At 44.2% G+C, this 27,114-nt stretch overlaps 2 protein-coding genes across 2 annotated transcripts in view; both read left to right on the top strand.

Moving 5' to 3' along the window:
* Window positions 1–18,151, top strand: part of LOC129704803 (coiled-coil domain-containing protein 3-like) — a 45,922-nt gene extending 27,771 nt beyond the window's left edge. Inside the window, exon 3 of the mRNA XM_055648160.1 lies at window positions 16,114–18,151. Within this exon, the coding sequence (XP_055504135.1) occupies window positions 16,114–16,311 (198 nt within the window). The 3' untranslated portion in view covers window positions 16,312–18,151. The remainder of the gene's footprint in view (window positions 1–16,113) is intronic.
* Window positions 1–27,114, top strand: part of LOC129704800 (coiled-coil domain-containing protein 3-like) — a 213,945-nt gene that overhangs the window by 143,520 nt on the left and 43,311 nt on the right. The window lies entirely within an intron of this gene.

Raw genomic sequence — 27,114 nt, 5'->3', positions numbered from 1 at the left:
TCCTTTATCAAACAATGGAGGTGCTTAGTGATCAATTGTTACAAGCAATGCGCACCAGTCCGCCAATTTCTGCACCTCCACACTCTGTTATCTGTACAAACACGATATATATTTATATGTTATATTTTCATATATAAAATTCACACCTTTTCCCCACTCTCTTTACACTTTCCCGTAGTACAGAGACTATGGGCGTATTCTCCATTATTGTGCTGCTGAAGTAAATAATTCAGCTTCTAGGTCTGGGAGGTGAGAGAATAGTGACAAGTTTTTACTCTTGCTTACTCCAGTCCGCCAGGAACTAGTGTACGGGTGATACATGATCAGTGTGGACTCGGTGAGCAAAGGGCCTGTTTCCATTTGTATAGTTAAATTCAACTAAAGACACTAAAACACCGTCTTTCTCTTTACCCGAAATATCACCCAATTACTATTTTACCTGAGTGTTTGGCTGCTCCAAGTAAGGATTTCCCCGCACAATTAAAGAATAAAATAGTCTTCACCTTGACTTACTCATGTGTGGGAAAGAACTAACTAATTTTAAGGTGACGGTCTTTTGAGCTGAAGGGCCCCTTTTTTGTATCTTTAAGTTCAACTATTTAAAGTAATTGAGTTGTTGGGTGTCATGGAGTCCCCGCACATTAAAGACAATGGAATAGTCTTGCCCTACCATAGCACCCAAGAAGATGCAACTAACGTAATACAGAACAGGAGATAAAAGTTCAGTGTGTTTATATACCATAGACCGTATATATACACGATAAATAAACAGATAAAATGCAATAGGCTGTTATTGTTCAGCCCTCTACCACCTCCAGTTGAAATTCCATTTAGAATATTTATGGAGGACCAGGAAACCAGAAGCAAGAGTAACTCCAGCGAGCTACTCCTGATCCAGGGTCAGGGAGTGATTCTGCGTTGGTTTTCAGCGCTGGCGGCAAGGCAGTGACTGGACAGCAATGGCGGCCAAATCTCCCACAATTCAAAGCGAGGGAGAAAGTGCCCAGCGCCGACACGTTGCCGTTGCAGTGCGCATGCGCAGGGCGGCCAATGATTTGTGGGCCATGGTTGTGCACATGTGAAGGGGTAGGATGTGCAGGCTGCAGCAGTGCGCATATGTGCAAGGCGGCCTGCCATGGGAGAGCGCAGACCCAGTGGCCTGTATATGGACTGCGGGGCGGAGATGGAGAGAGATAGAGAGAGAGATAGAGAGGGGGGCCAGCACAGATTTGAACGGCAGGTGTCCTGCCTTGGCCGGAGGCCGCCTAGATTTCGAGGCCCTAGGCTTCAGCCTATGAAGCCTAGTGGTAAATCCGGCTCTGCGAGGCCCCCCTAGACCTCGAGGCCCTAAGCTTAAGCCTGCCTTGCTTATACGTAAATCCGGCCCTGTACGTGGTTTGTATAGACACCGCACAAGTTCTGCACGTGCCTTCAGCTCCACAGCTGGGAGGTTGTCTCTTCCCATGTGCCCAGTGTTCTCAACCATTTCTTGATGTCTGCAGAGGATGCATGATAAGCATAAAGGCAATGCACACAACACGATGACTTGCACATTGGGAGCGGCACTGTGGCGCAGCAGTAGAACCTTAAAATGCCAGAGACCTGGGTTCCACCCTGGCTACTGATGCTGTCTGTACAGAGTTTGTACGTTCTACCTGTGACGTTGTGCATTTTCTCCGCATGCTCCAATTTCCTGCCACACTCCAAGGACATACAGGTTTGCAGGTTGTGGAGGAAAAAACTGCAGATGCTAGTTTACACAGAAGATAGAAATAAAATGCTGGAGTAACTCTGTCCCGCTGAGTTACTCCAGCATTTTTTTTCTACCAGGTTTGTAGGTTAACTGGCTTCAATAAAATTGTAAATTGTGCAGGATAGTGTTAGTGTACGGGGTGATTGTTGGTCAGCGTGGACTCGGTGGGTTGAAGGGCCTGTTTCCGTGCTGCATCTCTAAACTCTAAACTATATGGTGTTATCCGCTGGAACTTCGTACTTGCACGGCTCTTAGTGTAACCTGTACTCTCAGCAGGAGGTGAGTAGACAGCGAGTGACCTTTGCCCCCTAGAATACATCTACCCAGGCCAGTTCTGGCCACAGAAAATGTTTGTCAGTGCAGTCTCACATAGAATTAAGGAGTCAAGTACACTTTCCAGACACATGGCATTGCCCAAAGGGAAATCTTTCTAATAATGTGTAATGACTTGTGCATTTGGGGGAGCAGAAAACTTTCCTTTTCCTAAAAACATCCGACGCCAAGGAGTTTTCCTGTAACTGAAATCAACGCTGGTAACCTCTCTGATGCTGCAGTGAGACACGATTGAGACCATGTGTGGCTTCTTGGCAAGATCCATTGGGATTGGGGCTGCCCTGTGGTGCAGCGATGGAGTTGCTGCCTTACACCACTGGAGACCTGGGTTTAATCCTGACTATGGTTTGTGATTGATTGGATTTTCTCCAGGTGCTCCGGTTTACTCCCACACTCCAAAGACAGACAGGATTGCTTCGATAAAAAAAATCATAACATTGTCCCCAGTTTGTAGGATAGTGTGCGGGGACTGCTGATCAGTGTGGACTCGGTGGACCAATGGGCCTGTTTCCGTACTGTATCTCTTAAGTAAACTAATCCGTTGGTGAATTATAATTGAAAGATTAAACAAGAACTTACCGTTTGAAGTTTGAGCTTGATTTTATGAGAAGTTGAAGTGAGGGAATACGTGAAGAGTCCGCCAGCCGCATGCGCTTCAATCTTCATAGCAGCTGTATGAAACCACAGACTAATTGCTGAACCTATGCTATAGAAAAATTAACGACCTTAGAACTACCGAATGATCTTTATGAGAAGTAGGGTTGGGAGTGGAGGGCACGTATTCCCTCACACTTCAACTTCTCATAAAATAAAGATCAAACTTCAAACGGTAAGTTCTCGTTTAATCTTTCTATTTTATTTTGAAGTCACGTGAGTGACTACATGAAGACTTCAAAGCTCTGTGGTTTCATGCAGTAACCCAATCTGTGTGTGAAACACTTAAACAGATAAACCATTAATGGTAGAGAAACATGGGTTATTAATACCATGATGCTAACTTGCATACACGGCCATTGTTCTTAACCGGACCATAGTCCCAATTGACTTTGAGTTAGAAAAGAACTCATGCAACACTGTGCAGAATTCTATCTGCAAATATCCAGACATATTCAACAAAATTTTATAATTTATTAACACGTGCTATGTAAGCCTCTTGCTGTATGATGAAAGGGAACTATCCATTCTATTGGCTGTTAATGAGTCATCAGCAATATCTTGAGAGTATTGAATAACAATAAAGAAATACCTTTCATCTAATGGTTACTAGCAAGACCAGTGCACTTGTATACCTAATGACACACCCAATCTCTGCTCTGGTGGGTATGCTGTCAACTTCAAATGTATGCAATCATGCCCATTTTGCTTATGAGATCATTCCCATAACAAGCTGCCCTAATGTCAGTTATGACCCAGAGACCAAGCCAGAGATTGAGTAAAGACTGTGTTCTTTGTGCTGAGATCAGTTGCTGAAAGCATAATCATCTTAAAAATACTGCTCCCATTAGGAATACAGTAGAAGAATATTTGCATATTAATTTACTGATATACATCGCACACTACAATGAGTGTAGGCTTTTAGAGTAGTCATACTTCCGTTTAAAAGTAAATCACATATTTTGTTCACAAACTTCCCATACAATCGTGCAGAGCTAGCTGCCTGAGAAGACAGGCTGCCCCAGCCATCACTCATGACCGAGTAAATAGGAGTTGCTTCAGCCGCCTTACCATGGCCTGAATGAATAGGCAAAATTGGAACTATTAAATTTCATGTTGCCTCATTCTTAATATCGCAAGAGGTATCTACTGATAACCCCTATGTTTTATCAGCTGCAAATTTTGCATTAAATCTAAAACCCAATGACACAATGCCTTTTGATCTGAGTAGAGCAGCATTAGCTTCCACCACTGGCTTTGTTATCAAAACACCAGGTAACCAGTGCCTCATGTGTATAGATATGGCAAAGTATGCATCTTGAAGATCGATTCTCTGAATCAGTTAAATTGCTGAAAGCCAATCATCCATCTTAAACTGGGTAACTAAACATGATCAGATTAGCCAAATCCTAACCTGATTCGGCATGCTCCATGTTTCTGTAATCTTGAGAAGTATCAGAAATATATCCCTCTTGTTCTTGGGCAGATCACTCATCCTCCATGAGATGTCACTGATTCCACTTGGAACTATCGTTCCTCTATTGACCATGCGGAATTATTTTTGGCTTCTCTTGCCGCGGAAGATGCAATAACCGGCCGCCTCCGTCAGCTACTCTGGGCCCGCTGTACCGCAGCGGCCCGCTGAAAACAAAATTACCTGCCAGAGCATTTTCGAACTGCTCCAACTTGCGCGCCATGTGTCGACATATCGACGCGCATGTGGCTGGCGGGCTCTTCATGTAGTCACTCACGTGACTTCGAAATAAAATCATAGTTAACACAGAAGAATCAACGTAGCCTTGAACTCCTCAGATACTTGTCCAGGCACAAGCGTGTGGCCACAGGTCTTCCTGAAGAATGTCATGTGTCATAGTGAAGTTCAGTTTAGATTATGTCACGTGTATCGAGGTACAATGAAAAGCGTAACGTTGCGTGCTAACCAGTCAGCAGAAAGACAATACATGATTACAATCTATCCATTTACAGTGTATAGATACATGATAAGGGAAAATGTTTAGTGCAAGGTAAAGCCAGCAAAGTCCAATCAAGTATAGTCTGAGGGCCATCAGAGGTGGATAGTAGTTCAACACTGCTCTCTGGTTGTGGTAGGATGGTTCAGTTGCCTGATAACAGCTGGGAAGATCCTGAATCTGGAGGTGTGCGTTTTCACATTTCTTTATTTTTTGCCTGATTGGGGAGGAGAGAAGAGGGAAGTGGCCAGGGTGCGACTTGTCCTTGGTTATGCTGCTGCCCTTGTCGAGGCAGCGTGATGTATAAATGGAGTCAATAGAAGGGAGGTTGGTTTGTGTGAAGTCAGCCTAGGAGCACGTGAGGCTGCATAAACACTGTTTTTGGGGGGGTCTGTGAAGAGTCGTTCTTGTGATAATGAATGACCAATCATTGACCCCGACACCTCTAGTAATGAATTACTTCAGCTGTTTCATCTCTATGGCCACTCATGGAATGTGTCTCAGCAGTTAAATTGTAGAAAGAAAAACACTCCACATTGTTTCTACCACTCTTTCTGGGCACTCTGGATGGCAGGTGTGATGTCAGCAGTACGTTCTGAGAGGCCCCATCAGGAATTTTTATTATTGTTTCAGGAAGGAACTGCAGGTGATAGTTTACACATAAGATAGACACAAAATGTTAGAGTAACTCAACGGGACAGGTAGCATCTCCAGAGAGAAGAAATGGGTGAGATTTCAGATCGAGACTCTTCTTCAGACTGAGAGTCAGGGGAGAGGGAGGCACAGAGATATGGAAGGATCAGGTGTGAAGGGTGAGGTCCCAAGGAAAATGTAGAATAGATTATGTTGTTAGCTTGGAGACAGTGACAACTTTTTGGGTCTCGACCCGAAATGTCACACATTCCTTTTCACCAGAGATGCCGTCTGCTTCTAATTCAGCTGAGATTGCTCCTAATGGTCAAAATATAAAACTTTGAGATCCAATAACTAGAAGATATGGGTGGAACTGTGTAGAACAAGAAAATGACCTCATTTAGTACAACCCAAATGCCAGGAAATTTACAGACATACAAACATGACTAGTGCCTGTGAATGCCCAGACCATTTTGGTATGACTTAACCTGGCGAACATCAACTCTAGGTACAAATCAGAACTTGCTCATATCTATCTATCATATCATCTACACTATTACTAAAACTCTCATCTGTCCTCTTCTGGTTTGCGTTGTTTTTAAATTTAAAAAAATGGTGCCCTATATCGCTAGGATTTTTTTATTTTTTTTGTTAATATTTTTATTAGAAGTAGACATATTATAAAGTATAGTTACATATTATAGTAAAAAAAACTTTTCATATACATCAGTCACACATTATTAAAATTTTCAATTGTTGACTAATTCTGCTTCTAGTGTTTTTTTTATATAGATAGAAAAAGAGAGAAAGAGAGAAAAAAAGAGTTACAAACATCAAAAAACAGAAAAGTGGAATGAATTACTTATAATACGTCTATGTAGGTTATAAAGTATAACTTTTCATCTAATCCTGAGTTCAAGTTTCAGTTGGGTTCTCGTGCTGGGCCAATCTATCCCTTCAGATAATTAATGAATGGAGTCCATATTTTAACAAAAAGTTCTTGTTTGTCCATTAAGACAAGTCTAATTCTTTCTAGATATAGGGCCTCTGACATTTCCACAATCCACATTTTAATTGTGGGGGTTATAGGGCCTTTCCAAATTTTTAATATTAATTTTTTCCCGGTTATACTGTAGTCGAGGAAGTTTCTTTGGCTTGTTGTGAGTGTTAAACTTTGTTCTGATATTCCAAGTATTATTAATGTTGATTCTGGATCCAGTTTAGTATTAAGAACTTCTGAAATTATTTCAAAAATATCAGTCCAGAAATGTTTGTACAATTTGCAAAAGTATGTGTTAAATTGGCCTCTAGATGTAGACATTTATCACAAATAGGAGAAATATGTGGGAAGATTCTATTTAGTTTTATTTTGGAGTAGTGTAATCTGTATAAGACTTTAAATTGTATTAAAGCATGTCTGGCATTTAACGAGCATTGACGTATATGTTGTAAACTTTCGTCCCACATATCTTTCGTTATAGGATGACCTAATTCATTTTCCCATGTGTATCTATATGGTTCCATCGGTGGTACCTCATTGTTTAGGAGGGTGTTATAAATATAAGCTATTAATTTTTCAGTGTTAGGATGCTTATTCAAACATTCATCAAGGATTTCTGGTTCCCTAGTCCTGTAAACCTGTGTATTAGATTTAACATAATCTCTAATTTGTAGATATCTGAAGAAACTATTTGAGTGCATTCCATGATTCTGTTGTAACTCTTGAAATGAAAGAAAAATGCCTTTCCCATAAAGATGTCCAGTCTTTTTAATTCCATAATGTTTCCATTGTGTGAAACCTCTATCCAATATGGATGGCTTGAACAAAGGATTATTTACAACGGGAAGGCATAGTGGTATATTATTCAATTTTAAAGCTTTTTTTAAATTGTTTCCTAATTCGTATTCCACTATGTATTATAGGGTTTTCGTTATAGTTTTGTTTGTGTAGTTTTGTGGGAGCAAATATAATCGGACCAATTTCAAAAGGTAAAAGTCTTCCTTTTCCATCCTTAACCAATCTGGTTGTTGATCCATTTCTTCAGCTAGAAATTCATGTTTTTAATATGGACTGCCCGGAAATAAAACAAGAAATTTGGCAAAGCCAAACCTCCATTTATCTTTGACTTACATAAATGTATTTTTTACTTATTCTATGATTCTTATAATCCCAAATAAAACTTGTAACAATGGAATCGACTATTTTGGAAAAATAAATTGGGCATATATATCGGGATTAAAATAAATATGTACAGTAGTTGCGGTCAGAAGATCATTTTTACAGCATTAATTCTACCAAGCATTGAAATGGGAAGTGTTTTCCAGTACTGAATATTCTTGAGTAGTTTATTCAGTAAGGGTGGAAAATTTAGTTTAAATAAAGAGGTATATGTCTTAGTTACGTAGATTCCTAAGTATTTAAGTTTACCTTTAACTATTTTAAAAGGGGATTGTTGTAATGTATGTAAATTGAGTTTTGTTATTGGCATGATTTCGCTTTTATTCCAATTAATTCTATATCCTGAAAACTGACCAAATTGAGTTATTAAATTTAATAGATTTGGAATACTAGTTTCTAACTTTGTAATATATATTAGTACATCATCTGCATGTAAAGGCATTTTATTCCTTGTCTCTCTAGTGTTGTATCCGTATATTCCTGGATGGGTTCTAACGCTTTCTGCTAATGGTTCAATTGCAAGAGCAAATAATAGTGGGGATAGTGAACATCCTTGTCTACAACCTCTAGAGAGATTAAATTTAGTTGATAACATTTGGTTTGTTAATATTCTAACTGTTGGGTTAGAGTATAACAATTTAACCCAACTGGTTTCTTCGCTATGGGGATTATTGTGGAAGTTTTGAGGCATTTGGGGACAATGGCTTGACTAAGGGAGATGTTAAAGATGTCTGTAAGCACATCTGCTAACTCCTCAGCACATTCCTTGAGCACACGTCCTGGGATGTTGTCGGGCCCGACTGCTTTCCACGGGTTGACCTTGGACAGGGTTCTCCGTGTGTCCATCGGGTCTATGGTCAGGACTGGCTGATCGGTTTGTATGCAGGGACTGGCTCTCCCCTTGGGTGTGGTGTTTGCTGCATCAAAACGTGCAAAGAAGTTGTTCAGTTCATCTGGGAGAGAAGTGTCCGTGTCTGTTACCTGCTGCCTTGCCGTGTACCCCGTCAGTGACTAGTGGGGTACTTGCACAATGACTAGTGGGGTACTGCAATATTCCGTGCTGGGACAGCAGCTATTTACAATGTACATTAATGATTTAGATGCAGGGATCAAAGGTAACATTAGCAAATTTTCAGATAACACAAAGCTGGGTGGCAATGTGAACTGTAAGGAGGATGTAATAGAAACATAGAAATTAGGTGCAGGAGTAGGCCATTCGGCCCTTCGAGCCTGCACTGCCATTCAATATAATCATGGCTGATCATCCAACTCAGTATCCCGTACCTGCCTTCTCTCCATACCCTCTGATCCCCTTAGCCAAAAGGGCCACATCTAACTCTCTCTTAAATATAGCCAATGAACTGGCCTCAACTACCCTCTGTGGCAGAGAGTTCCAGAGATTCACCACTCTCTGTATGAAAAAGATTTTTCTCATCTCGGTTTTAAAGGATTACCCCCTTATCCTTAAACTGTGACCCCTTGTCCTGGACTTCCCCAACATTGGGAACAATCTTCCTGCATCTAGCCTGTCCAACCCCTTAAGAATTTTGTAAGTTTTTATAAGATCCCCTCTCAATCTCCTAAATTCTAGAGAGTATAAACCAAGTCTATCCAGTCTTTCTTCATAAGACCGTCCTGACATCCCAGGAATCAGTCTGGTGAACATTCTCTGCACTCCCTCTATAGCAATAATGTCCTTTCTCCGATTTGGAGACCAAAACTGTACGCAATACTCCAGGTGTGGTCTCACCAAGACCCTGTACAACTGCAGTAGAACCTCCCTGCTCCTATACTCAAATCCTTTTGCTATGAAAGCTAACATACCATTCGCTTTCTTCGCTGCCTGCTGCACCTGCATGCCTACTTTCAATGACTGGTGTACCATGACACCCAGGTCTCGCTGCATCTCCCCTTTTCCTAATTGGCTACCATTTAGGTAATAGTCTGCTTTCCTGTTTTTGCCACCAAAATGGATAACCTCACATTTATCCACATTATACTGCATCTGCCAAACATTTGCCCACTCACCCAGCCTATCCAAGTCACCTTGCAGTCTCCTAGCATCCTCCTCAAAGCTAACACTGCCCCCCAGCTTAGTGTTATCCGCAAACTTGGAGATATTGCCTTCAATTCCCTCATCCAGATCATTAGTATATATTGTAAATAGCTGGGGTCCCAGCACTGAGCCTTGCGGTACCCCACTAGTCACTGCCCGCCATTGTGAAAAGGACCCGTTTACTCCTACTCTTTGCTTCCTGTTTGCCAGCCAGTTCTCTGTCCACATCAATACTGAACCCCTAATGCCGTGTGCTTTAAGTTTGTATACTAATCTCTTATGTGGGACCTTGTCGAAAGCCTTCTGGAAGTCTAGATACACCACATCCACTGGTTCTCCCCTATCCACGCTACTAGTTACATCCTCGAAAAATTCTATAAGATTCGTCAGACATGATTTACCATTCGTAAATCCATGCTTACTTTGTCCAATGATTTCACAACTTTCCAAATGTGCTGCTATCCCATCTTTAATAACTGACTCTAGCAGTTTCCCCACTACCGATGTTAGACTAACTGGTCTGTAATTCCCCGTTTTCTCTCTCCCTCCCTTCTTAAAAAGTGGGGTTACGTTTGCTACCCGCCAATCCTCAGGAACTACTCCAGAATCTAAAGAGTTTTGAAAGATTATTACTAATGCATCCACTATTTCTGGAGCTACTTCCTTAAGTACTCTGGGATGCAGCTTATCTGGCCCTGGGGATTTATCGGCCTTTAATCCATTCAATTTACCCAACACCACTTCCCGACTAACCTGGATTTCATTCAATTCCTCCAACTCCTTTGACCCGCGGTCCCCTGCTATTTCCGGCAGATTATTTATGTCTTCCTTAGTGAAGACGGAATCAAAGTAGTTATTAAATTGGTCCGCCATATCCTTGTTCCCCATGATCAACTCACCTGTTTCTGACTGCAAGGGACCTACATTTGTTTTAACTAATCTCTTTCTTTTCACATATCTATAAAAACTTTTGCAGTCAGTTTTTATGTTCCCTGCCAGTTTTCTTTCATAATCTATTTTTCCTTTCCTAATTAAGCCCTTTGTCCTCCTCTGCTGGTCTCTGAATTTCTCCCAGTCCTCTGGTATGCTGCTTTTTATGGCTAATTTGTACGCATCATCCTTCGCTTTGATACTATCCCTGATTTCCCTTGTTATCCATGGATGCACTACCTTCCCTGATTTATTCTTGTGCCAAACTGGGATGAACAATTTTTGTAGTTCATCCATGCAGTCTTTAAATGTCTTCCATTGCATATCCACCGTCAACCCTTTTAGAATTAATTGCCAGTCAATCTTAGCCAATTCACGTCTCATACCCTCAAAATTACCTTTCTTTAAGTTCAGAACCATTGTTTCTGTCTAACAATGTCACTCTCCATCCTAATGAAGAACAACCATATTATGGTCACTCTTGCCCAAGGGGGCACGTACAACAAGATTGCTAACTAACCCTTCCTCATTACTCAATACCCAGTCTAAAATAGCCTGCTCTCTCGTTGGCTCCTCTACATGTTGATTTAGATAACTATCCCGCATACATTCCAACAAATCCTCTTCCTCAGCACCCCTGCCAATTTGATTCACCCAATCTATATGTAGATTGAAGTTGCCCATTATAACTGTTTTGCCTTTGTCGCACGCATTTCTAATTTCCTGTTTGATACCATCTCCAACTTCACTACTACTGTTGGGTGGCCTGTACACAACACCCACCAGCGTTTTCTGCCCCTTAGTGTTGAGTCCCCTGCCGCAGCTCTACCCATACCGATTCCACATCCTCCAAACTAATGTCCTTCCTTTCCATTGCATTAATCTCCTCGCTAACCAGCAACGCTACCCCACCTCCTTTTCCTTTCTTTCTATCTCCTGAATATTGAATATCCCTGGATGTTCAGCTCCCAGCCTTGGTCACCCTGGAGCCATGTCTCCGTGATCCCAACTATATCATAATCATTAATGGCTATCTGCACGTTCAACTCATCCACCTTATTATGAATACTCCTTGCATTGAGACACAAAGCCTTCATGCTTGTTTTTACAATGCTCTTACCCCTTATACAATTATGTTGACAAGTGGCCTTTTTTGATTTTTGCCCTGGTTTTGTCTGCCTGCCACTTTTACTTTTCACCTTGCTACCTATTGCTTCTACCCTCATTTTACAACCCCCCCCCCCCCCCCCCCCCCCCCCCCCCCTCTCTGCTCTTGTACCCATTCCCCTGCCACATTAGTTTAAATCCTCCCCAACAGCACTAGCAAACATTCCCCCAAGGACAATGCGGATGCAGGGTGACTTGAGCAGGTTGGGTGAGTGGGCAGATGCATGGCAGATGCAGTTAATGTGGATAAATGTGAGGTCATCCACTTTTCTGGCAAGAACAGGAAGGAGGATTATTATCTGAAAGGTGTCAAGTTAAGAAAAGGGGAAGTATGACGAGATCTGGGTGTCCTTGGTCATCAGTCACTGAAAGTAAGCATGCAGATACAGCAGGCAGTGAAGAAAATTAATGCCATATAGGAACAAAGAGGTGCTTCTGCAGTTGTACAGTGCCATAGTGAGACCACACCTGGAGTATTGTGTGCAATTTTGGTCTTCAAATGTGAGGAAGTGCGATTGAGTGAGTGCAGCGTAGGTTCACGAGATTAATTCCCTGGATGGCGGGACTGTCATATGTTAAAAGAATTGAGCGACTGGGCTTGCATACACTGGAATTTAGAAGGATGAGAGAGGATCTTATTGAAACATATAAGATTATTAAAGGAATTGGATATGCTGGAGGCAGGAAACATGTTTCTGATTTTGGGGGAGTCCAGAACCAGGGGCCACAGTTTAAGAATAAGGGGTTGGCCATTTAGATGAGGAAAAACTTTTTCACCCAGAGAGTTGTGAATCTGTGGAATTCTCTGCCTCAGAAGGCAGTGGAAGCTAATTCTCTGGGTGCTTTCAAGAGAGAGTTAGGTAGAGCTTAAAGATAGCAGATTCAAGGGATAGGGGGAGAAGGCAGAAACGGGGTACTGATTGCGGATGATCAGCCATGAATGGTGGTGCTGGCTTGAAAGGCCGAATGGACTACTCCTGCACCTATTGTCTATTGTCACTTAAAATATGTGCTTAAGGAAATGGAAAGTTTTAATCTTGTATTTATGTTGGCTAATCTATGGAAATCTTGTGCAATTTGTACAGAATGTTTTCATATCTGATAATGATCTAGTACAAGAAACAATTGTCCTCTTTGTAAAAAGAACACACCTTGGTATGAGTATAGAAGATGGATTGTGCTATTGAATTGTGCTTTTTTTAAATAAATCTGTAGAGCATTGTTTCATGTAGATGTTGATATATGTCAACATTTTTCAGACTCCAGGACTGTTAAATGTGCTTCAAACATTCAATAAAGAGGAAGCAATCCTTGTTCTCAGGTGGGGAATTGAATTAAATTCAGGTTGCAAATGCGTGACTTGTGAAGCAGTTCAGCACACAAACAAGCGGCCATAATATTTTAAATGATAAAATTCAGACGTCAGACGTGTGTGCATATGTTTGTTCCTATGGAAGGCACTACTTGTATGAACTTTCTCCCCACTTTTAATGCTTGTTCTCTCTCGTAAGTCTTGTGTGTTTTTGATTCCATTCATTCCAATGCTGTGGAGACATGACTACCAGTTGGAGTGATTTATGTGTCGTTAATAATTAAGTCAACTTAAGGATGTCGAGAAAAACGGAAGATAGACACATAAAGCTGGAGCCGGTCAAACAGCATCTCTGGAGAAAACGAACGGGTGACGTTTTGGGTCGAGACCCTTCTGACCCGCTGAGTTACTCCAGATTTTCATGTTTATCTTCGGTTTTGCAAAAAAGTAACAATGAGCAAGGAAACGATCCACTGTTGGCTGTGGGCTAGGTGAAAACGAGTTATACAGACAATGAAACTCACCAGGACGACAGTGAAAATGGTACAATGACTAGAGTAGGAGAGGGATAGAGAGAGACAAGGTGAAAGGGTTACTTGAAGTTACTTATATCCTATCCTCCTTCATTGCAACATGTTGACTTTTATACCTAGTCCCAACCCACATCAGCATGCAAATGACCAGAATTAGCCGAAGGTTTAAGACCTGATCCTGCCCTCGTGCCCTCACCCACCCCAGCATATCTCCACAGTGATCACTCCTTAACTATTTAACCCCTGGCTCTGGACCGTCCGATCTTACCCTGTGTTGGAAAGCTAAATGGAAAAGACCTTTCTGTTCCATCAAACTTCTCGACCCGAAATGTCGCCTATTTATTCTCTCCATAGATGCTGCCTCACCCGCTGAGTTTCTCCAGCATTTTTTGTCTATCTTCGATTTTTCTAGCATCTGCAGTTCTTTCTTAAAACAATAGGATATTTCTCAGCTGAAAAAGAACATAAGTAGAAGTGAAAGGTGGGCCATATAATCACCTACACATTTAATAATATTTTGCACCTTCCCATTTGATCACAATAATCACTGTTCTACTGATGCCCAATGATCAGCTGTTCTCAGCCTTGAATTATCCTCAAGAAACAAACACCCACAGGCCTCAGAGACAGAGAATTACAACTGTTTACAACAGGCAGGATGAGGCTTATGAGTGTTCTGCATTAGTAAGCCGTGTATCCTTTAGGGCCTGTCCCACTTAGGAGACCTCCACAGCAACCTCTGGTGAATTTGCCCGCCACCCATGGTCGCTGCAAGGTCGCCATGAGGTCACAGGAGGTTTTGGTCACTCTTCCTAATGGTCGAAAGTGGTTTCCGCATGGTCGAGGCTTCATCTATGTTGCTGCTTTTTTCCCCATCATGATTCAAACCGGCCTCGACTAAAAATAGGTTGCGTTTGGTCGAAGGGCAGTGGAGTGGGGTCGCTATTTACTTACAGGCAGTCGAAAGCAGCCGTAGGCAATCTCCTTCGCTGACCAGCCATTTTGATTGGCTCATTGGAATTTCACGACCTAGAAAACCCACCGGTACGTAAAATGCCCGCTAACTTTATTACACTTCTTAATGATGCATCAGTGTAAACACTGGAAAATGGTAGTAAACTCCTGGAGGTTGCCTAGCCTTTGAAGTTAGATAAGCTCAGTGTGTTCACACTGGAAAAGATTAGGCATTCTATTTCAGCCAAGCAGTGCTCTGCATGTGTACATTTCTTAATAGCGTGCTGCTGGGACTCTTACTTGGTGATTGTCTTTGCCGTAAATCAAATCATCCCAAACAATAGAAATAGGACGGAAATGTAATATCGTAAACCCTCGTTATAACGGGCCATAGATGGGGAATGGCATCTATTATTGCCGATTGTCCGCTATAACCGAGTAAACTATTGTTGTATAAGTAGTAGAAACAAACGACTGCAGTAGCTGGTCAATACACAAAAGGCAGCACTAAGTGGCAATTGTAGGTGTAAATTGTCCCTAGTTTGTGTAGGACAGTGTTAATGTGCGGGGATCACTGGTCGGTGCAGACTCGGTGGGCCGAAGGGCCTGTTTCCGCGCTGTATCTCTAAACTAAACTAAACTAAACACATAACCAAAATCCGATATAAAGAGGTCTATTATGACTGTACCCTGATTATCACACATTCTATTGTATAAACATTGACTTTACAGCCATTGAAAATAGAAAGTCAAAGTCAAAATAATTTATTTCCGTCACATGCACCCAACGGTGCAGTGAAATGAATTTGCCAGCAGTGATACACTTAAGAGGAACATACAATACACATTAAGATTTAACACAAACACCCACCACAGCATTCTTCACTGTGGTGGAAGGCAACAAAGCTCAGCCAGTCCTCCTCTGTTCATCGGTGGTCGGGGCCATAACCATCCGTAGTAGCCGCTACGGACGGCCTAATGTACAGGCCCTCTCATCGGAATGAACAAACTCCGACGTTGGGACGGTCAAACACACTCCGCGACTTGGAGGTCCCAAATTGGCACTTTCCTACCGGAGACCGCGGCTTCAGGATGTTATAGGCCACAGGCCAGAGGTCGGAGCTCATCGTTAGTGATCCCCGGCAAGGGATCCCAAACTCCGGACAGTAAGTCCACGCTCTGCCCACGGCTAATAGCTCCATAGACCACAGCTTTAGACCACAGCCCCATGATGCCAAAGCCACCAGGCCAGCGATCGGACCACTTCCCTCTGGCGACCCCCGGCAAGGGTTCGCCCGCTCAGCGATGGAAAAATCAACACTGCGCTTGCCGCACTAATCCAAGCTGTTAGGCCATGAGGGAGGCCACATGGAAAAATTTGCCTCTCCGTCGAGTAGGTGACCGAAAGCAGTCCCCCCCCCCCCACCACCCCCCCCCACACAACACACACCAAGAGACACATGAACTACATTAGACACATCAAAAAAAACAAAAAGTAGAAATAACGAACACGCTGCTGGCAGGGCAACCGACTCACAGCACCCCTACCGACCAATGTCCCTACCTACCTTCCATCCCCTCTCACCTTCAAAGTTGCCGCTCTATCTTTATACTCTAATGCCTTCAATGTCTCCTTTAGAACGTCTGCTCAAGGGTGCAGAAGGCCCTTCACGAGGTGGAAGACTTGGAGCGGTTGCTCGAAAATAAAGTGAAGTCTCTGGAGAAGTCCATCAACCATCTGCGTGAGAAGGTGAAGGGAACTAAACGCTCACTCAGGCAGGTGAAGAAAGAGAGCAAGCGGGAAGCAATGATCATGAAACAGCAGCAGAACATGTAAAGAGGAAAGTTGAACGCAAAGCAGGACACTGGCAAACCGATCCTGAAACCAGTCAAGAAACTCGTCAACCACAATCTGTAACGTTCCAGACTCTCTGGATGTAACTGTCTGTAAGTTAGAGATGAAATGCTTCCATGCATTTCACATAGAAACACATGGAAACTACCTACACTATAACAGCAATCTATTCTCAGTAACATTGTAGTTGTGTGAACTAGAAAAATATAGTTGTGTAGCTTGGCTTTCACATTTGCGTTATATTTCTCAGCCAATTTAAGTTTATTTTCTGTTTACTGCAAGAGTAATTGTGTTTAGATAGAAGCAAATTGTAACGGGCATGGGACCCAATGCAGAAAGCTGGTGGAAACTTCCCTGCAGTGATTGGCAAGTTGGCAAAACTTTGGCAAGATTCCACAGGGAAACAATGTTGACGTGGAAAATAGAACAACCTGTGCCAAGGCAGGAATTCATGATGTATTGGGAGGAAACATTTATTAGTAAGAACAACTTTTACACCGTCCTGTCTACACTTCACTGACCAGTTGAACATTTAATGCAGGCATTTAGTCACAAGACAAAAATCAAAAATACTATTTCAGAAGATAGAATTTCTCACAAAACAAACTAAATGGTTTGTTAAATGTGTTCTCTAGTTCCAGCATTGATGGACTCACTTCATTGGAAGTTGAACCAAAACCATCAGTTTGGTTCATTCTTTGGAAACATTTTAAATTCATGGATAAAAACAGACTAATGATATTTAAAACACAGAAATTGCAGAAGAGGGACAATAGCACATTTTGTAACTCACTTTAGTTGTCTTGTAGTGATAGAGTAATAGAGATACAGAACGGAAACATGCCCTTCGGCCCACCGAGTTCATGCTGACCCCATCAACCACCCAATTACAGTAATCTGACATTAATCCCATGTTTTATTCTCATTAATTCCCCTGATTCAAAGTAAAAAAAACTAAGACTAAAATGTTCTAATGATAAAACACCCTGGAAAGCTCTTTAAGCAGGTAAAAACACCTCAGGCATTTAAGCCTTTCATTAATACTGAGTCCATTGCTAATTATGCTGTAATTTGGTTTAACTGCATTGAAAGATTTCACGGATTGCCGGAGTAGCTCAGGGGGTCAGGCGGCATCTCAGGAGAATATGGATAGGTGACGTTCCAGAACTGAAACATCGCCTGTCCATGTCGCCTGAGATGTTGCCTGATCCACTGAGCTACTCCAGCACTCTGTCATTTTAAGCAAACCAGAATCTACAGTTCCTTGTTTCTTCATTGAAAGATTATTTTTTTTCAAATATAAATGGTTAATTTGAATCACCATCACCAGCAGTCCATTTTATAAAGTTAGTGTTCAGACATCCAGGACCACTTTCCATTAGGAGTTTGCAATGCTTTGAATCACAATTTCTTTTGTTTAGCTGGAATAGACTGTGCGTTTTTCTGTGTGGGTCAGTTTGTGAATATTGCTTCATGCCATGATTAACCAATAAATATATAATTTCTGTAGAGAGAAAGTGTACCACTCATTAAACTCAGTAACTTGTGAGAAGAGTGTTATTTTTCAATTGTGTGAGAATTTTATTTGATTTGATGAATTCTTAATAATGTTTTTTTGCGCGTATTATTCCCAGGTTTAAAAATATTACACAACATGATCTGTCGAAATGTTCTAACATTTATTTTCTGGTATTTTGCTTTCAAAATTCGCTCTCTTCAGATTCATTATTACAAATTGAATGGAGAATATTGGCGTGGGGGAGGTTCAAACTGTGGTACGGCTTTAGACACATCATGAACAGTAAGATACATATTCCTTACACCGTAAGCCCGTGCATCATAAAGTAGTGATATGTGGAGGTAGGGGGGGTGGGGGGGGGCTGTCCACAATTGACGAAGATAAACCCAGTGCTTCAACACATCATGGCCCATCAATTGTGGCTGATCGATCTTTCTCTCTCAACCCTATTCTCCTGCCTTCACCCCATAACCCCTGACAACCTAACAAATCAAGTAATAGTAATCAAGCTTAATAGGAAACTGAGGGTAATTTTATTTTACACAGAGGGTGGTGGGTATATGGAACAAACTGCCAGAGGAAGTAGTTGAGGCAAGTACTATAATAACATGTCATAGACACTTGGATAAGGTACAAGGATAGGAAAGGTTTAGAGGGATATGGGACAAATGCTGGCAGGTGGGACTAGCATAGATGGGGCATTTTGGTCAGCATGGGCAAGTTGGGCCTAAGGGCCTGCTTCCATGCTGTATGACGCTATAACTCTACAACTTTCTGTTTCACATCCTGCATACTGCATGCCATTCACATGAGTAGGTGTGTGCTTGAAGGCAGGATGGGAAGGTGTGAGGGTGGGCTCAGGTGGAATCATCCAAATGGAATATAAAGTTTAAGGTTGTGGGTGCCCACACACTTTCACCTCATCATGTCATGGAAATATTCCTCCAATAGTTGGATAAATTATCTTCTCATATGTGTGTATAATATGCAAAACAAGGAATTTCACTGTGGATGTCACATGTGATAATAAAGTATCAATCAATCAATCAATTAATGTCTCTGTGTTGATTCATTTGCGTTCTCCTGGTTAATGCCAAGCGACAATACATCTGACCAATACATTTGCATCGCAAACAAAACCTAGTAAGTTACTATTCTTCACATGACATCATTGTCATAAGGTCATAAGTAATAGGAGTAGAATTAAGCCATTCGGCCCATCAAGTCTACTCCACCATTCAATCATGGCTGATTAATCGCTACCTCCTAACCGCATTCTCCTGCCTTCTCCCCATAGCCCCTGACACCCGTAATTATCAAGAATCTATCTAACTTTGCTTAAAAAATATCACTAACGGCCTCCACAGCCTGTGGCAACAAAATTCCACAGATTCACCACCCTTTGACTAAAGATGTGGCTAAATTTGTATCTCACATGCTTCGATAACTTTGAATAAGCAATAGAACTCTCCTATGTTTATAATTTGCTTGTGTAAGTCTTCACATGGGTCTCGAACCGAAACGTCACCAGAGATCCAGAGATGCTGCCCTCTCCAGAGATACTGCCTGTCCTGCTGAGTTAATCCAGCAACTTTTGTCTACCAAGGATCTGCAGATGCCGGTTTACAATGAAGATAGGCACAAAAAGCTGGAGTAATGCAGCGGATCAGGCAGCATCTCTGGAGAAAATGGTCTCGAACCGAAACATAATCTTTTCCTTTATCCAGAGATGTTGTCTGACCCTCAGAGTTACTCCAGCTTTTTGTGACTTTTATAACTTGCCTAGCAGTCGCACATTCCAGATGAACCAGTCAAGTAGAAAAGACAAAAGACACTTGCTAATGAAGATGCCAGCAATGGAAATATTTATATAACTAAAAGTCTCTTCTTGACCACTTCCTGTCTGCACTGTATATTGATTTTATAAAATAAAACGCTACCCTATATCGCTCTGATTTTAGGCAATCTTACTCAGAGTCCTCCTCTGCTGAGGCAGCCTCAAGGGGAAAGAAGAGGGAGGGTAAAGAGGAAAAGGGAAGTGCTGGGGGATGAGGGGGAATGGAGGAGTATAGGGCGAGGAAGAGGGATAGCGAGACGCAGTTGGCGGAGGGTTGCCGTGACTTGTATCTCAACGGGGATTTCTGGCATCACAATGGAAACCCATCAGCCGAGCCCGCGCAGTTGGGGGCTGTGGGTGAGTGGTGGAATATTGAATTGGGTCGATGGGGCCCAACGGGTCCCACTTGGTCTAGTATGTTTCTACCGATATTTGCGTAAAAAATGTGCATGATCGTGCTACAATTTCTGCACCACCTTATTCACCATTGTCCTGTAATGTGCAAAAAATAAGTTCCCTTCAGATTGATGCTATATTTTACAAGTTATTGATGTTTAAAATCTTAAGAAAAACACTTTAAAAAATCTGTTTTCCACTTGCTCTGTACGGCACCAATGTTCCACCCCACAATCACATCACAATGGGACTCATTTACATTTAAAAAAAAACTGTTTTAAATGCCCATCAGCAGTGTTCCACCTCACAATGATGTCACAAAGGGTTCCCGAATTTCATTTACATTTAAAAAAAAGTGAAGCACTGCAAATGGCTGTTGATGGTGGAAACTTGACAACTCTCTGTTTGCACTGTATATTGATTTTTGATAAAACGCTACCACGTACAGCTATGATTTTTGGCTATCTTACTCAGTCCCCCTTCGCTCATCAGGTGCAGAGGATTCTTCCCATCAATTAAAAATAAAAGTGTTATTAGTGTTTTAAAAAATGTTGAGAATCTCTCTCCTGTCAATCACGTCATGAAGGCCAAGCCCCTTCTGGGGGAGGGATTATAAAACCCGGAAGTGTGGGTCTGCAAGATGAGGGAGGGAGATGTCATGACTCTGTCTGAGCTGTGAATCAACTAAACACATTGAATGTCTTCTGAACTGTGAGTGTGGGGTTTTGTGTGGTTTTATAGTGGTTTCACCCCGCTTGAAATGGTATGAAACTGCATTTGAATGTGGTGGCCTTGCACCCTGCATGAACTGGTATGAAACTGCATTTGAATCTGGTGGCCCTGCACCATGCTTGAAATGGCATGAAACTGCACTTAAATTTGGTGGCCTTGCACCATGCTTGAAGTGGTAGGAAACTGCACTTGCATTTGGTGGCCTTGTACCCTGCTAGAAATGGCATGAAACTGCACTTGAATTTGGTGGCCTTGCACCCTGCTTGAAATGGCATGAAACTGCACTTGAATTTGGTGGCCTTGCACATTGCTTGAAGTGGGATGAAACCTCACTTGCATTTGGTGGTCTTGCATCCTGCTTGAAATGGTATGAAACGGCACTTGAATTTTGTGGCCTTACACCCCGCTTGAAGTGGTATGAAACTGCACTTGAATTTGGTGGCCTTGCACCCTGCTTGAAATGGCATGAAACTGCACTTATAACCATATAACAATTACAGCACGGAAACAGGCCATCTCGGCCCTTCTAGTCCGTGCTGAACATTTATTCTCCCCTAGTCCCATCTACCTGCACTCAGACCATGACCCTCCCTTCCTTTCCCGTCCATACACCTATCCATTTTATTTTTAAATGATAAAATCAAACCTGCCTCCACCACTTCCACTGGAAGCTCATTCCACACAGCTACCACTCTCTGAGTAAAGAAGTTTCCTATCATGTTACCCCTAAACTTCTGCCCCTTAATTCTCAAATCATGTCCTCTAGTTTGAATCTACCCTACTCTCAATGGAAAAAAGCTTATCCACGTCAACTCTGTCTATCCCTCTCATCATTTTAAAGACCTCTATCGTCCCTCCTTAACCTTCTGCGCTCCAAAGAATATAGATCTAACTTGTTCAACCTTTTTCTGTAACTTAGTTGCGGAATCCCAGGCAACATTCTAGTAAATCTCATCTGTACTCTCTCTATTTTGTTGACATCTTTCCTATAATTAGGCGACCAAAATTGTACACCATTCTCCGGAATTGACCTCACCAATGCCTTGTACAATTTTAACATTACATCCCAACTTCTATACTCAATGCTCTGATTTATAAAGGCCAGCACACCAAAAGCTTTCTTTACCACCCTATCTACATGAGATTCCACCTTCAGGGAACTATACACAGTTATTCTTAGATCCCTCTGTTCAACTGCATTCCTCAATTCGCTACCATTTACCATGTACGTCCTATTTTGATTTGTCCTGCCAAGATGCAGCACCTCACACTTATCAGCATTAAACTCCATCTGCCATCTTTCAGCCCATTCTTCCAAATGGCCTAAATCGCTGTGTAGACTTTGAAAATCTACTTCATTATCCACAACACCACCTATCTTAGTATCATCTGCATACTTACTAATCCAATTTACCACACCATCATCCAGATCATTGATGTATATGACAAGCAACAGTGGACCCAACACAGATCCCTGAGGCACCCCACTAGTCACCAGCCTCCAACCTGACAAACAGTCATCCACCATTACTCTTAGGCATCTCCCATTCAACCACTGTTGAATCCATCTTGCTACTCCACCATTAATACCCAACAATTTAACCTTCTTAACCAACCTTCCATGTGGAACCTTGTCAAAGGCCTTACTGAAGTCCATATAACTCTTTCTACACTAAATTATCTCAATGTCCTAGGGAATATCCAGTCAGGACCTGGAGACTTATCTGACCTTCTCCATAATTATATTGAAACTAATGGTATTGTGATCACTGGACCCGAAGTGCTCCCCAACAAATTCCTCTGCCACCTGACCTGTCTCATTTCCTAACAGGAGGTCCAGCACTGCCCCTTCTCTGGTATTTGGACTTGAATTTGGTAGCCTTGCACCCTGCTTGAAGTGGTAGCAATCTGCACTTGAGTTTGATAGCCACTCACCTTGCTTGAAGTGGTAGGAAACTGCACTTGAGCTTGGTGGACTTGCACCCTGCTTGAAGTGGTATGAAACTGCACTTGAATTTGGTGGCCTTGCACCCTACTTGAAGCATTCCAGAAAGCCCCCCCCCCCACTGGCCGCCAATATTGGAATTGGTGGAGAGGTGGAATATTGCAATGGGGGCCCAGCCCTCCCATGTGAATATTAGTCTAGTATATTATTAAAACTCTCATCTTGTTTGTTTGTATGTGTGCGTGAGTTCCGGAAATGGTACACGATAGCACTACAATTTTTGGCCCACCTTACTCACCATTGTCCTGGGATGTGCAGTAGCAATTTTCGTTCAGATTGATGTCATATTTTACAAGATTAACATTTATCAAATATATAAAACTTAAAATAACTTAAAACAGCGCCCCCCGCTTACCGCCCGTGCATGTGCAATGGGCCCAGTATCCACTCGTGTGCAGTTGGGGCCTTTCCCCAATTCCAGATTGCCTTTTTGTTCCTCACGTTTACTTTCCCCATGAACCCTGGGCTGGAGTTGGAGCCAGTGGGGTCTGGGGTGGGGAGAGGCTACCGGGGGCCTGGGCGCTGAGACGGGCCACTGGGTTTCGGGGTGGCGGGAGGAAAATGTGCGGGACCTGGGGCAAGGACTAGGCCGCAGCCTCTCCTTCCCCCTCCCCAGGCTCCAGGCCGCTTGGCCACATCGGCTACCCGGGGCCTGGGCGCTGAGGATGGCTCTGTGTCTTGGGGCAGTGGCGCAGCAGCTCCGGGCCCATGGGCCAAAAAGGTACACGGGGGCAAGGACTAGGCGGGAGGTGACGAGATGGGGGGTCTGTGGGGCCTGGGCGCTGAGAGGGACCCTGGGGTTCGGGGCTGGCGGGGAAGGGGCGCAGCAGGTGGGGGGGGAAGGGAGCCTAATGGGAACGGGGGAGGGGAAAAGGCGAGAGTAGAGGGTGCCAGGGGACGAGAGAGAGGGAACGGAGAGAGAGAGAAAGAGGAGGGGGGAGGGGATGAGAGGAGAAGGCGAGGGGGGGGGAAAAGGTGGGGGAGGAGGGGGGAGGGGCAGGCTAGGAGAGAAAAGCGAAAGGAGGGGAGGGGAGGGGAGGAATATGAGAGGAAGAGGGGCCAAGGATATGTAGAGGGGAGGGGTGAGGGGGAGTGAGGCAAAGAGGGGAGGGGGGGAGGGGAAAAGGGGGAGAGGGGGAGGGGGAGGAGTTTTTTTTTTGGCTGAGGGCGAGGGGGAGGGTGAGAGGGGGGGAGGGGAGTGGAGGAGAGGGGGGCGGAGGGAGCAATGGGGGAGGGAAGTGGAGGGGGGAAGGTGGGGGGGGGGGGGGGAAGAGAGGGGGAGTTGGAGGGGGCGGGGGGGGGGGAAAGGGGGGAAGGGGGAGGGGAAGGGGAGGGGGGGGGGCTAAGGGAAGAGGGAGGGGATAGAGAGGGGCTCGGGGAGGGAGGGGGGGGAGGGGGGGAGGGAGGAGGGAGGGGTTAGGGGGGGGAGGGAGGGAGAAAGAGGGGGAGGGGAGGGAGGGGGGGGAGGGGGGAGGGAGGGGAGGAGGAGAGGGAGGCGGAGGAGAGGGGAAGGGGAGAGGAGAGAGGAGGGAAGGAGAGAGGAGGGGAGAGGGAGGGGAGGGGGGAGGGGAGGGGGGGTAGAGAATGGGAAGTATGTGAGGAAGGGGAGGGGGAGGGAGGAAAGGAGGAGGGGGGAGGAGAGGAGGGGGGGGGAAGGGAGAGAGGGGGGAGGAGAGCGAGGGGGGGGGACAGAGAGGGGGGGGGAAAAGAGAGAGGGGAGGGGTGAGGGGAGGAGGAGGGGGAGGGGGGGAGGGGGGGAGAGAGGGGGAGGGGGGAGAGAGAGGGGGAGGGGGGGGGATAGACAGAGGGGAGGATTAGGAGAGAGAGGGGGGGAGGAGGGATTGGGGTAACAGAGGGTTGTGAAAGGAGAGAGGGGGAGGGGGGTGCGGGAGGAGAGGAGTATTGGGGAGAGAGAGAGAGTAGGAGGGAATAGCGAGACTGAAGAGGAGTGAGAGTAAGATACGTTCAAGATATTTTTCAAGATCTGGGGGTGTTAGACATTTAAACTTTAAAATGGTGCTGACGCGATCCCACTTGCCGGGCGATTTCTGTGCAGTTGGGGGAGGGTTGATGTGGACTCATATCACACGGGGATCTCTTGCATCACAACGGCAACCCGTCAGCCACGCCATGTGCAGTTGGAGGCTATGAGTGAGTGGTGGAATATTGCGTTGGGGGAACAGGCTCTTGGTCAAGTTCCCGTCTTGTTTGTTTGTTTTTCTTTGTTTGTTCCCAAAACTGTATAGGATAGCGCGACAATCTTAGGCCCATCTTACCCACCATTGTCCTGTGATATGCAAGCAAGTTTCATTCAGATTGATGTTATATTGTAACATGTATTGAGGGAGTGGGGTAGGGAGGGAGGAACCTGGCAGTCGCGCTCCCTCCTGCCGGTCATGTCTGCGCAGTTGGGGGAGGGTTGCCTTGACTCGCATCACAATGGGGATATTTGCCGTCACAACAGGATCCCGTCAGCCACGCCTGTGCAATTGGGGGAGGCTTGCCAGCGCCGTTATCTGCGCACGTGTGGTTGGGGAGGGTTTCTGGCCCCGCGGCCATTTTGACTCACCTCATAATGAGGTGGATCCGCCGCCATTTTGAATTGCCATTTTGACTCGCATCACAACAGGGATCGGGGGCATCACAACCGGGACCCATCAGCCGCGTCACAATTGAAAATGGTGCCGGTGACACAGCAGTCGCCCCTACGCAATTCGGCCCTGTCAGCCATGCATGCACAGTTGGGGAAGGCTTGCCGGGCTGGGGTCACCATTTTCACTGAACATTGCCTCGTGTATAGGTGAGTGGTAGAATATCGCGTTGGGGGAGGGGACCCAATGGGTCCGCGCTTAGTTTAATCTATCTATCTATATCTTCTTTATATATATAAAACTCCAATCAGTCCGCCTGCCGCCGTACGGCGTCCGCCGCGTTTCTTCCTTTGACGCTCCGCAACTCCGAAACCGGACGCAGGATCGCCGACGTCTTTTCCATTTCGGTAGAGATTTCGCTTTTCTTTCTAAGTATCCGCTCCTCATTACATTTCGTCGTGTTTAAGTACGCTTTTTTAATCAAATCCTACAACCCCCCCCCCACCACCTTGATATTTCAAAAAGAAACTGGATTCTCACCCACACAAGCAGCTCCCTGTGAACGTTCCATCGTGTGATGTCACAATGCCCGATGCTCACAGATGGCCAATCGGAATGGATTCATTTACATATGCCTTTGCAGGAGCCCAGCCCATGGTGAACATTCCATCGTGTGATGTCACAATGCCCAATGCTCAAATACATTGTTGCCATAGAGAACGCTCAGTGATTATTCAAATTCTTCACTAACTGTCATTTCTGATTTGCTTGTGAAGTGAAAAGTCCTGAATTGCATTTGTCTGATGCAGGAAGATTGTTCCAGATGTTGGGGAAGTCCAGGACACGCGGGACACAGTTTAAGGATAAAGGGGAAATCCTTTAGTACTGAGATGAGGGAAACATTTTTCACGCAGATAGTGGTGAGTCTCTGGAACTCTCTGCCACAGAAGGTAGTGGAGGCCAGTTCATTGGCTATATTTAAGAGGGAGTTAGATGTGGCCCTTGTGGCTAAAGGGATCAGGGGGTATGGAGAGGGGGGGAGCTGTGAGGGGGATGCTAGGAGACTGCAAGGTGACTTGGATAGGCTGGGTGAGTGGGCAAATGTTTGGCAGATGCAGTATAATGTGGATAAATGTGATGTTATCCATTTTGGTGACAAAAACGGGAAAGCAGACTATTATCTAAATGGTGGCCGATTGGGAAAGGGGGAGATGCAGCGAGACCTGGGTGTCATGGTACACCAGTCATTGAAGGTAGGCATGCAGGTGCAGCAGGCAGTGAAAAAAAGCGAATGGTATGTTAGCTTTCATTGCAAAAGGATTTGAGTATAGGAGCAGGGAGGTTCTACTGCAGTTGTACAGGGTCTTGGTGAGACCACACCTGGAGTATTGCGTACAGTTTTGGTCTCCAAATCTGAGGAAGGACATTATTGCCATAGAGGGAGTGCAGAGACGGTTCACCAGACTGATTCCTGGGATGTCAAGACTGTCTTATGAAGAAAGACTGGATAGACTTGGTTTATACTCTCTAGAATTTAGGAGACTGAGAGGGGATCTTATAGAAACTTACAAAATTCTTAAGGGGTTGGACAGGCTAGATGTACGAAGATTGTTCCCGATGTTGGGGAAGTCCAGGACAAGGGGTCACAGCTTAAGGATAAGGGGGAAATCTTTTGTGACCGAGATGAGAAGAACTTTTTTCACAC

This window comes from Leucoraja erinacea, chromosome 16 (assembly GCF_028641065.1).
Source record: "Leucoraja erinacea ecotype New England chromosome 16, Leri_hhj_1, whole genome shotgun sequence".
Taxonomy (NCBI): domain Eukaryota; kingdom Metazoa; phylum Chordata; class Chondrichthyes; order Rajiformes; family Rajidae; genus Leucoraja; species Leucoraja erinaceus.
The sequence above is the reverse complement of the archived record's forward strand: the minus strand, read 5'-3'. Positions and strand labels throughout refer to the sequence as shown.